Below are 12,505 nucleotides of genomic sequence, written 5' to 3'. Positions count from 1 at the left end.
AAAAATGAGGAAGTGAAATACTCAAAGTAATGCAGGAGGGAGAAATGAAGGGCATGCACAATTCCAAACATTTTGGGATCAAACTTAAGTATAATCTTAGGAATATTAGATCAGGAGGAGATGATTCAGCCTTTCGAAACTGTTCCATTCCTGAATTAGATCATAATTACCTTGCACCTTAATTCCCATCCACCCCTGTTGGATCCTAGTCTTCGATAGCCTTGGCTACGAACATAAACCAATTTTAGTTTTCAAATGATATCCAGCCTCAGCAACATTTTATTTTGGTGATTGGTGTGTAGTGAGGAAACGGTTCTAGATTTCCACTGCTCATTGTTACATAAAGAACAGCTTCCCATCATCACCTTGAATAGCCTCACTCAAATTCTAAGGTGAATCCTCTTGTTTGACTACATCGACACTCTCCAGATAAATAGCCTTCGCTCTCTACCCACCTTAAAGTGGAGTCACTTTTCCAAAAGGATAGTTCTTATTCTGTGGTATAAAAGGCCTGATTTGTTTGTTGATAAATGCAGGTGATGTTACTGCTGAAAATCAATTGAAAATCTAAGAAGAGACAGACAGACAGTAAGACGCTGGTATTCTACTTACTTGAGAGCATACATGGGGCCACTGGCAGGCACAGGGGAGGAAGAGAGAGGCAGTGCACATGATGCAGAAGAGTCACGAGTGAGTCATGGAAAACAAAACGATGGAGTGAAGATGGAAAAATAAAAGAAAAATGACACACTTGGAAAAACAAAAGCGAACAAATGAACAAACCAAATTTTCCAGTAATGCAGAAGGCAGCAGGAAAGTGAAGCCACTAAAGAAGCATGCCAAACCCAAAATTCCTGCACATTACACTGCAGTTCACCCCATCCACTGCCTGATTCAGCTACTTCAATACTGAGTGATTCTAATTATAGGGAATGACACTGGAAAAGACCGAAACACTGGGAAGCAAATGTAGTCAATTGCACACTTGACCAACATTTGAATGGCTAGTCTTGTTGGTAACACTACCCTCCCCCGAGTGCTGTTCACCGAGTGTGGTCTGTGGTTGGCACAAAACAATGCTCTTACTGTACCACCTTGAGCAACTTCGATTGGCAGGTCAAAAATCACTAAGGGAAGGAAGATGGACACAGATAGGGCTGGAGAAGTGCTGCACAGTGCGTCACACTGTATATTTTAGTTGACATGGAAAGTAAAATTTTAAAAATATATGGGTTCAGAAAATAATGAAGACATTACTTCAAGTCATGGAGATACACAGCACGGAAACACACCCTTCAGTCCAACTCGTCCATGCCGACCAGATATCCTAACCTAATCTAGTCACACTTGGCCCATCCCCTCTAAACCCTTCATATTCATATACTCATCCAGATGCCTTTTAAATGCTGTAAATTGTACCAGCCTCCACCATTTCCTCTGGCAGCTCAGTCCATACATGCACCACCCTCTTGTGTAAAAAGTTACCCTTTGATCCCTTTTATATCTTTCCTCTCTCGCCTTCAACCTATGCACTCTCATTCTGGACTGCCCCCTCCCCCCACCTCAGGGAAAAGACCTTGTCTATTCACCCTATCCTTGATTTTATAAACCTCTATAAGGTCTCCCTTCAGCCTCTGACCCTCCAGGGAAAACAGCCTCTCCCTATAGCTCAAATCCTCCAACCCTGGCATCCTCCTTGTACATTCCTTGTCCAAGAGGACATGAGGTGATAGTTTCTTCAGCTTCAAATGTTTAGGGATGGACAAGGGCCACTTAAATTTCAGGTGGCTTGGGAAGAGAAATTGGAGTTAGTGTTGTTCCCTTTCATCTTCCACCATAGTCCTTCCAGATGGAAGTGATCATGCATTTGCAAGGTGCTGATAAAAGATCCTTGGTACAGGGTATCTGGTTGATGGTACATACTGCTGCTACTGGAGGGAGTCAGTGTCAAATGTCATGGAAGATGTTCCAATTATATTGAGAGGACAAGATATCAGATGATAAGAGATGAGATGAAACAATAGGAGAGACAATAAGATGAGGTGAGATATGAAAAGAGGTCTGTGGGTGATCTTTAAAGTAAGAATTCCCCATGAACAGCAGAATATCCAGTATTTGAAGGCCACCCAACTGACCATGCATTCCAGAACCTCAATGGTCACAGCACTGTAGGTGTCCATTCTGCCCATGTCTATTATGACTTTCTGAAGGAACAATTTCCCTGCAGGCACTCCCTGTACCCCCACACATTCTTCCTTTTTCACATAATAATCCCCTCTCTAACATCTAAATCCACCACACTTTCAGGCATCGAATTCCAGACCATTGGCGGCACGCAACAGATTTCCTTGTTGTAACCATTGCTTCTTTTGTCAATTTCCTTAAATCTGTGCCCTCCCATTTTCAATCCCTTTATAAGTGGGTGGCACGGTGGCACAGTGGTTAGCACTGCTGCCTCGCAGCGCCAGAGACCCGGGTTCAATTCCCGCCTCAGGCGACTGACTATGTGGAGTTTGTACGTTCTCCCAGTGTCTGCGTGGGTTTCCTCCGGGTGCTCCGGTTTCCTCCCACAGTCCAAAGATGTGCAGGTCAGGTGAATTGGCCATGTTAAATTGCCTGTAGTGTTAGGCAAGGGGTAAATGTAGGGGAATGGGTGGGTTGCGCTTCGGCGGGGCGGTGTGGACTTGTTGGGCCGAAGGGCCTGTTTCCACACTGTAGGTAATCTAATCTAATCTAATTTCTCCTTCTCTACTCCACCTAGACTCCTTATAGTTTTGAATTTCTGCTCAGCCTCTTCTTCTCCAATAATTCCAATTTATAGAATTTAACTATATAATTGAAATTCCTCATCCCTGGAACCATTCTCAGGAATCTTTTCTGCAACCTGGTTAATGCTATCACATTCTTCCTGGAATACAGTTTTCAGGACTCGACACAATTCTCCAGGTGAGGTTGAACAAGTGTTCTGAACAAGTTTAACATCAATTCCTTGCCTTACTGCTCTATGTTTCTAATGAAGAACAGGATGCCCTAGACATTATTCCATTATTATATGCCTTCAGCCTGCCCTGCTGCCTGTATGTGCATGTGCAAGACTTCTGTCTTCTGGCCAAGCTCTCTATCTCAGGCTTGCTGCAATGCTCCAGCGAAGATTAGCACAAGCTGGAAGAACAGCACCTCATTTTCCACTTGGGGACCCTGCAACCCTCCACCCTCAATATAGAGTTCAATTATTTTCGGGCTTCAGCTCTCCCAGATCCTTACCCCAACCCCCACACACCAGGCCTTATTATCACATAGCTTGCCATTAAACACAACCCATTGTTAGCCACTAACAGTCTCCATTAACAGCCACTCAGCCTCATCATTATCCACTCATTCATCTATCCAACTGTTCTTCCCTCTCTCTCTGGGCTCCACCCATTATCCACCTTATCCCCTCCCCTCCACCCTATCTTCTGCATATAAACTGATATTTTCCATCCAGTCTGAGGGTCACTCAACCTGACACATTAACTCTGATCTCTCTCCACAGATGTGGAGTAATCTAATCTAATCTAAACAGATGTTGCCAGACCTGCTCAGCTTTTCCAGCAACTTGTGTTTCTGATTTACAGCATTCGTAGTTCTTTCGTTTTTTTTTTAAAACACTTCTGTCTTTCTGCTCCAATGTAACATTTAGAATTTATCTTTGATATTATATTGTCTTTCCATTACGTTTCTGCAACACAAATCAATTCACACATTTCCACATTAAATCTCATTTGCCACGAGTTTGTCCATTCCACCAGCCTGTCTATATCCTTTCAAAATTCGACACTATCCTCTTCACAGTTCACAATGCTACCAAATGTTATATTGTCTGCAAATTTTGTCCTCCACACTACAGTCTCAGTGATTAATGCACATCTGGAACAACAGGGTACAAGGAGAAAGGGAGGACTGCAGATGCTGGAGACCAGAGTTGACAGTGTGGTACTGGAAAAGCGCAGCAGCATCCGAAGACTAGGAGAGTTGATGTTTCGGGCATAAGCCTTTGATCAGGAATGAGGAATCTTTGGTAAGTAGAAGAATCAGGCAGTGCGGGGTTCATGAATGATAAGGTTGGAGGGTGTGGATGGGAGATCCCCAGAGGTGATGAAGTTGGGGATGGTCTGGGAGATGATGGTTTGGTGAAGCCTTGATCGAGGGGGGCAGTAGGAGGTGGTGTCTGCGAGTTGGCACCTGGCTTCAGCGGTGTAGAGGTCGGTTGGCCAAACTACCAGTGCACACGCACCCGGCCTGTCCCTGTCTACGGGTTTGATGGTGAGGTTGGGGTTGGAGGGGAGGGTGTGGAGGGCTGCACTTTGTGAGGGCAGGAGGAGGGAATGGGTGAGAGGCGTGGACAGGTTGAGGTGGTTGATGTCATGGTGGCAGCTAGAAATGAAATGAAGAGATAGAGGGTGGGTAACAGGCCAGCATGGGGCGTCCAGGTGGATGGGGTGTGTTGGAGGGGAGAGAATGGGTCCTCGGTGTGTGGGCAGGAGTTTTGATTGAAAAAGTGGGCCCAGAGGTGGTGGAAGAAATGTCCAAGGTCACAACGCGTGGTTGAACTCATTCATCCAGGAGCATAGAGGGATGAAGGTGAGACCTTTGCTGAGGACTAAACATTCATTTTCAGTGAGGGTGAGGTCTGGGGGAACAGTAATGACATTGCAGGGCTGGGAGCTAGGATCTAAGGTGGGGCTGGAACTGGGTTTGGGGACAGAGACAGTCACTTGAGTAGGCATGATTATAGGATCAGGAATGACGTCACCAAACGGAAGTGACACGCACAATATGGGCAGAAGTGGGCCCTACATTCCTGATGAAGAGCTTATGCTCAAAAGGTCGATTCTCCTGCTCTTTGGATGCTGCCTGACCTGCTGTGCTTTTCCAGCACCACACGCTCAACAATAGGGTGTAACACCAGTTCCCAGGACCTCCAGTATAAACTGTCCTTCTGTTCAACAAAGAACAGTGAATTGTTGTTTCCTGTTGCTCAGCAAACTTTGTATCCAGATTGCTACTGTCCTTTTTATTCCATTTCCTCGCTCGTTACACTTTATCCAATTTTTTGTTTTGGAAGTTCACGAACACTCACATCAACATTAACTTGATCAAAAATCTCAACCAAGTTAATTAGATGCAATTTGCCTTAGCAAATCTGAGTTGGCTTTGTATAATTAACCTAGTGACCATTAATTTTACTACATTTATGCTCATTAAAGGCTTTTAGGTCAGCCTTTTCTCATACTCTCAATTCCCCTCTGAACCTTCTACATTTAACCTGGTCCTCAGTTACAAATTAGATTCGATTCCCTACAGTGTGGAAACAGGCCATTCGGCCCAACAAGTCCACACTGACCCGCTGAAGAGTAACCCACCCAGACCCATTTTCCTCTGACTAATGTACCTAACACCATGGGCAATTTAGCACGGCCAATTCACCTGACCTGCACATCTTTGGACTGTGGGAGGAAACCGGAGCACCCGGAGGAAACGCATGCAGACAAGAGGAGAATGTGCAAACACCAAACAGACAGTCGCCCAAGGCTGGAATCAAACCTGGGACCCTCGAGCTGTGAGGCAGCAGTGCTAACCACTGAGCCACCGTGCCACCCGATATCATCTAACTAACATCAGCTAAAGCATACTTCTTTCCCTTTACTGCAATCACTATGTCTTCTGTCATCCAGGGAGCTCGGGATTTGATGACCACGTATTTTCCCTTCAAGGGAATTTACCTCAACAGTATGTGAACACTCTTTGATTTTAATGATAGCCCATTGTTTAATTAGTCTTTCTTGCCAACTTTTGATTCTACTTTATCTGGGTCAGAGCCATTCTTCACTCAGTGAAGTTGGCTAGCCCCCAGTCCAATACTTTTATTTTGAATTGTTCCTTATCCTTTTCTAAAAAGGTGAAATAAATCTGACGGTACACTGATTACTTCCCTGAGTGATGTTGGAACTATTTGGCCCATCTCAAATGGGGAATGGGTCTGGGTGGGTTGTGCTTCAGCGGGCCAGTGTGGACTTGTTGGGCCGAAGGGCCTATTTCAACACTAAGTAATCTAATCTAATCTACTCTACATCAAGCAATTTAACTGAAACTTTATGTTCCTTAGCTCTAACCAAATAGATTCTGTCCTTGACCCCCTCTGGGTCATCGTCCCTCCCTCCCTCTCTCTCTGCTAAGTACTGCAATGCACTCCTTAATTAATTATCGACTGGGATGGTACTGGCGTAAACAGCAGAGAGGTGGAAGAGTTCCTAAATTGTATTTAGGAGGATTTTCAACTGCAATACATTTCCAGTCACGCCTCCTTTTCTCCCTTTGTTATCTTTCATGAACACAATATCCAGTCACAGGACCGTAGGAACACCAGAACAGGACCACACCTTTCAGGCTTTCGGGCCTACTTTGTAAGATTGTCCATTCACTCTCTCTTTCCCATAATACCCCTATGTCCCCAATTTCTATTTCAGACATACAAATGATTGAAATCCCCCTTTGGGGTAGGGAATTCCAAAGATTCACAATCCTACGAGTAAAAAAAGACATTGTCACCATCTCAGTCTCAAGTGGCTGCTCTGTATTTGAAATGTTGTCCACAATCCTGCACTTCCTTAAGCTCACCTAGCTAAGGGAAAAGAAACTCATACATACTCCACTAACTTTTCAAGTTTACAGCTGTACCAGGCACACCGCACTGAATTAATTTGCTTTTAAAAATAAACTCTCACTTTAAAATGAGCTCTTGACCCCAAGGGGTTTCCTGGAATGGGATTTGGTTTTGATGTGTGCAGATTTGAAAGGTGTTAAAGAGTTGGGTATTAATTCAAGGCAATAATTTTGCTGGAAAGTTGAGTTTAGGGAATCCAGCCCTTGTACAAATTCTGAATCTTCATCTCTTAGTGAACACATGCATCTGCGGTCAGTGCAACACATCAAAAAGCAAGTCAGTCCCGACAGAACATGTAACATGACTGAGTAGTGACAACATCCTGTCACATCCTATGCATTTCCAATTTGCCTTATGCATAGAGACAAATCACAAAAGAGAGAAGAGGGAAGGAGGAAGGGGCAGAGCGCGCAAGAGAGTGAGAGAGCTAGACAGCGCAAATAGAGAACAGGGAAGGAGGAAGGGGCAGAGCGCGCAAGAGAGTGAGAGAGCTAGACAGCGCGAAGAGAGAAGAGGGAAGGAGGAAGGGGCAGAGCGCGCAAGAGAGTGGGGAAGGAGGAAGGGGCAGAGCGCGCAAGAGAGTGAGAGAGCTAGACAGCGCGAAGAGAGAAGAGAGGAGGAGGAGAAAGCCAGAAGCAACACTTTGTATAGGATCATTCCTTGCATGGCAACCACACATGCTAGTTACTGACAAGTCATGAGTCACCAGATAGCAATACCACAGACACTAACTTGGCCAGGATCTGTGTCTGGAAAGAAAAGAGATTATGTTTCATCAATAAATACACAGATTTTTTTTGGATTCCATGTTTTGCCAATCCAAGCTTCAAAAGCAAAAAAACCTAGAAATGTTTGTTGGGTGGGTGCAGGAACCAAATACAACCTTTGAGACCAGTCCGGTTAAAAGGCTCATTTTGGAGTCAGGTAAAATGGCTTTTCCTTTGGCGGGGGTGACTTGAGGTTTGGATTGGCATGATCCTGCTCACTCAACAAGCAGCAGACACAGCTTTGGGCTAGGGTAGTCTTGTTACACTGACAAGAGTATACTGAAATTAAAATTGGTCAATCCCTTCCCAAAAATCAAATCACAAGAGACTTTAAAAACAAAACTGCATGAAACGTAACTTCACAACAAGCCGCACAACCCAAGGTGATATTTAACCAATTCTGAAAACAGCAGCACTGATAGGATGAAACTTCCTTTTTAAATGACACATTGCACCATTCTAAGTTTAAATTAAAAGTTAACCTCAGTTAAATTTGAATTTAGTAAACTGTTTATTCCTACGAAGCCATTGATTTATCTGTGCGTTTAGTTTAGATTCTGAAAGCATGCCAAAAACTTATAGCTACATTAGCAGGTGTAACATATTCAGCTAAAATTACCCGGATCAGACTATATTTGGGGATCAAGGCGGTTATTCCTCCACTAATGTTACACCAGCATCAAGTTCTCCCTTCGCTAAGCAGATTTTTATTGCACAGTACAAACATCTGAGAACAAGATGTGAAAGTGCGGAGAAGTTAAATTCTTCAGAAATGTTGTCTTTCCTAGAAATCTCCAGTTATGTTTAAAAACAACAACAGAACCTTACTCTTCACTGGAAGAGTTGAAGGTTTTTTTGTGTGCGTTTAAAGTTGAACTAACAGTCAACAGGAAAATAACTTTTCTCCTCTACTCTGGCCAAAGGATTCTGCAAGTGTTTCCAAGTTTGCTTGAGGGGTCAGTGTATGGGAGGTCTGGCAGAAGCAAGTATGTGCAAGCAAACCAGAATGAAGGGAATGCTATGCAACTTCCAAATGCTTAAGTTCACAACCCACTTTTGCCTGCCTCTGCAGGAAGTCAAGCAAACCCAAGTTACAAAATCATCAAGTTGAACAGCAAAGGAGGAGGCCATTTGGCTCATCATGCCAGTGATAGCTCCCGAACAGTCCCAATTCACTATACTTTCTCCATAGTCCTGCAATCTTTTCTCTTGACCACCTATACATCCAATTCACAAATTGGTTTCAGTTCAAAAGAGGAACTCACATGTAACGAGAAGCTTACATGCACTGGGATTAATGAAATCCAGGGAAATTCTGGGACATATTCAGAAGGGATAATGTGCGAAATACAGAATGTTTTAACACCTGGCTGACTGAGGCAAATCAATATTTGCAACATACTGTTTCATTAGGTTGAAAACATTTTCTTAAAACTATATCACCTTTGCTTCTGTGACAGTTTTATGAATCAAACACAGAAATGTTGAGGCACCTCAACTAGTCTCTTGTTGCTGCGGTAATGAGTTCCCATGTCCTGGAATGCAAATGGAATTTTCATCAGGCCACCCGAGAGTGAGGTGTGTCTGCTGCTTGCTTCCCAGACTGTTCCATATGGTTTGCAGGAAGCCACCTACCCATTCTGCTGCTTGGCATCGCTCTGCCCCTCTCTCAGTCCTCTCTTCTGTCCCTCTGCCACCTCATGGGCGTTGTCAGAGGAGTAGAGGTTTATGGGCGTGTTGTACACCTTGGGCTGCCATGGGACATTAACGGACGAGGTTACTGTCGGTTTAGCAGTGGTGACTGGTGGCGTGCGCCCATTGGCACCAGGTTTAAAACTGGCATGCGTTTGTGGTGGAGATGCAACAGGCACTGATGGTGGGGGAGCAGAATTATTGAGAGTGCTTGCCGGTGATGGAGGCAGAGGCTGAGTGAGGGGTGATGAAGCTGGGGAAAAGGCTGCAGGCTGGGGTGATGCAGACGTCGGCGTGACCTTTGGAGACGATGAGGCTCCAAAAGGACGAGCCGTCATATTGTAGGCCGAGCTGGGTGCAGATGGGACCTTTGGCATCAGAGGAGCAACAGATGCAACAGGCACAGGGTGTGTTACTTCCTGGAGCTCATCCTGAGCAGAACGTGGGCGGAAGAAAAAAAAACACAAGTTACACACACACACAAAAAATACATGCAAACAAGGAAACTCATGCTTCATATTTTGTCCTTTGGAAGTGTTCTCCGAAACCCCATGATGGGTAAAGCAAATTTTGAAAGATTTGAGGACGGGAACTGGAGCAGTCAGGGTCTTGGTCTACTCTCTGGAGTTTGGAAGGATCTAATTGAGGCATTCAAAGATGCTAAAGGGGATTGACAAAGCAGATGGGGAGCAATTGAGGATGAGAGGTCATAGTTTTAGGATAAGGTGTGGCTGATTTCAAACTGGAGAAATTATGTCTCTCAAAGCTTCATGAATCTGTGGAATTCACGATCCCAGGACATCAAGCAACTTGAAGGAGGAGACAGGCAGGAGATTTTTAATCAGTAATGGATTGAAGGATTACGGAGAGCGGGCAGAATCGTTTCAAATGGCAGAACAGGCTTGAGGGCCTATTTCTGCTGATAGTTTTAACATCCTTAAGGTAAAACACTAACAATAACCACAGCTCCCTGAAAGCAATGGAAAACCTGAGAAATTTGTCCCCACTGTGAACATTTTTAATAATCTTAAGTATAATGGATAAGTGGACACTTTTTAAATGAATCAATTAAGAGGAAGGTGACACAATGGCTCAGTGGTTAGCACTGCTGCCTCACAGCGCCAGCGACCCAAGTTCGATTCCCGCCTTGGGCGACTGTTTGTGTAGAGTTTGCACATTCTCTCAGTGTCTACCACAGTCCTCCCACAGTCTAAAGATGTGCAGGTTAGGTGAATTGGCCATGCTAAACTGCCCGTAGTGTTAGGTGCATTAATCAGGGGTAAAAACAGTGGATGGGTTATTCTTAGGAGAGTCAGTGTGCACTTGCTGGGCCGAAGGGCCTGTTTCCATTCTGTAGGGAATCTAATCTCCAAACCGATGTTGACTGCAAATTTCAAAAATGGGTTTGGATGGATTGCTGTTTGGGGAGGGTATTCATGAACATGGAGCCAAGATGGGTTGGTGTTTTTAAGATACAGATTAGCTGTGATCTAACTGAATGAGGGAATAGCTCAGGGAGTCAAAAGGGATCATTGGTGAATCAATTTAAAAGAGGTAAGAAATAATAATTCAAGAGTAATGAATGGAATATTCCTGCAGCAGGTAAACATAGCACAAGAGATACCCCCTTTATCTGAAAACAAAATTAATATGTTCTTAAAAATATAAATTGCATTCCTGTAAACAGACCACCACACTGCACTCACAGGAACAGATATTGATCAAAGCAAGAGTTGTGGAGTGGGCAAGAAAAAGAGGGTGCTAATTTTTGAAATAATTTAGTGGAGATTTTAAGTGTAATTAATTTTGCTGCAGGGTCAATTCTTAATTATGACGCCTTGTTATGGTTCAGCCAGATCAAATCACAGTCTGAATTGGAACCATTGGTACACTGATCACAAAAACACTCCAATCAAGACCAGCATAGGTTTTCCCAGAGAACACTCCAAACCATTGCAGGCACCTGCCTGAAACCCTTTCAAGTCTGGCATGCAAGAAGGCTCACCCACAGCAGCCAGTTTCTATGCCACCAGGTAGTATCCAGTACTGTTGCTATGTCACATTGCATCTTTAACATGTTACTAAACTAAATCAAGGTCAGAAGTCACATAACACTATTGTCTAACAGGAGACAGTGAGGATTGTAGATGCTGGGGATCAGAATCAAAAAGTGTGGCACTGGAAAAGGACAGCAGGTCAGGCAGCACACAAGCTTTCAGAGTGCTGCTCCTCCAGATGAAGTGACTCTCGATGTTTCAGGCATAAGCCCTTCATCAGGGATAGCAAGATTTCGGAGCGCTGCTCCTTCGTCACTTCATCTGGAGGAGCAGCACTCTGAAAGCTTGTGGTTTCCAATAAACCTGGTGTCATGTGACTTCTGACCTTGTCCATCCCAATTCAACACCAGCACCTCCACATCATAAAGTAAATCAGACCTTACTGATGGGAGCAAAACACCAGTCCCATTGACTCTGGTAGCATTTAAATAAATACCACGCAGTCAAACTTCTTGTGACAAACATACAACTCCAGGGATTAAAAACAAAAGCATTATTTAGGACAGTAGGGAGGAAGCTTAAAAAAAACTTGTCATGATGAGTATTTGTACAGTAATAGGACAGATGGAAGGCCACTGAATTGATGTGACATGTTCAATTAAAATTCACAACCACACTTGAGGAGAAAGCAAGTCTGGTAATTCTTCAGACAGAGAAAGAGATGCATCAGACTCAAAACATTAAGTGTGAGTGTGAGTGTGTGTGTGTGAGACAGTGAGAGCGAGAGAGCGTGCGAGAGGGCGTGCGAGAGTGAGAGAGTGAGAGAGCGAGAGTGTGAGCGAGAGTGTGAGCGAGAGTGTGAGCGAGAGTGTGAGCGAGAGCGTGAGCGAGAGCGTGAGCGAGAGTGTGAGCGAGAGTGTGAGCGAGAGTGTGAGCGAGAGTGTGAGCGAGAGTGTGAGCGAGAGTGTGAGCGAGAGTGTGAGCGAGAGTGTGAGCGAGAGTGTGAGCGAGAGTGTGAGCGAGAGTGTGAGCGAGAGTGTGAGCGAGAGTGTGAGCGAGAGTGTGAGCGAGAGTGTGAGCGAGAGTGTGAGCGAGAGTGTGAGCGAGAGTGTGAGCGAGAGTGTGAGCGAGAGTGTGAGCGAGAGTGTGAGCGAGAGTGTGAGCGAGAGTGTGAGCGAGAGTGTGTGCGAGAGTGTGTGCGAGAGTGTGTGCGAGAGTGTGTGCGAGTAAGAGACAGAGTGTGTGAGAGAGAGGAGAGAGAGGAGAGAGAGAGAGAGAGAGTGAGAGAGAGAGTGAGAGAGAGAGTGAGAGAGAGAGTGAGAGAGTGAGAGAGAGAGTGAGAG

The 12,505-nt window shown here is 44.6% G+C and overlaps 1 protein-coding gene across 14 annotated transcripts in view; it reads right to left on the bottom strand.

Moving 5' to 3' along the window:
• The window catches only part of pdlim5a (PDZ and LIM domain 5a), a 264,895-nt gene that overhangs the window by 94,635 nt on the left and 157,755 nt on the right, over window positions 1-12,505 (bottom strand). For 9 of the 14 annotated variants that reach the window (XM_043674412.1, XM_043674413.1, XM_043674410.1 and 6 more), the window contains exons 5-6: window positions 9,109-9,224; window positions 613-633 (exon numbers count right to left, since the gene is read on the bottom strand). In XM_043674412.1, coding sequence (XP_043530347.1) covers window positions 613-633; window positions 9,109-9,224 — 137 coding nt within the window. Of the gene's footprint in view, window positions 1-612; window positions 634-7,438; window positions 7,456-9,108; window positions 9,225-12,505 lie in introns of all 14 variants that reach the window. The other 5 variants (XM_043674420.1, XM_043674423.1, XM_043674417.1 and 2 more) reach the window with 3 other exon arrangements.

This window comes from Chiloscyllium plagiosum, chromosome 32, assembly GCF_004010195.1.
Source record: "Chiloscyllium plagiosum isolate BGI_BamShark_2017 chromosome 32, ASM401019v2, whole genome shotgun sequence".
Classification (NCBI taxonomy): Eukaryota; Metazoa; Chordata; class Chondrichthyes; order Orectolobiformes; family Hemiscylliidae; genus Chiloscyllium; species Chiloscyllium plagiosum.
This window is presented reverse-complemented; position numbering and strand designations above follow the sequence as displayed.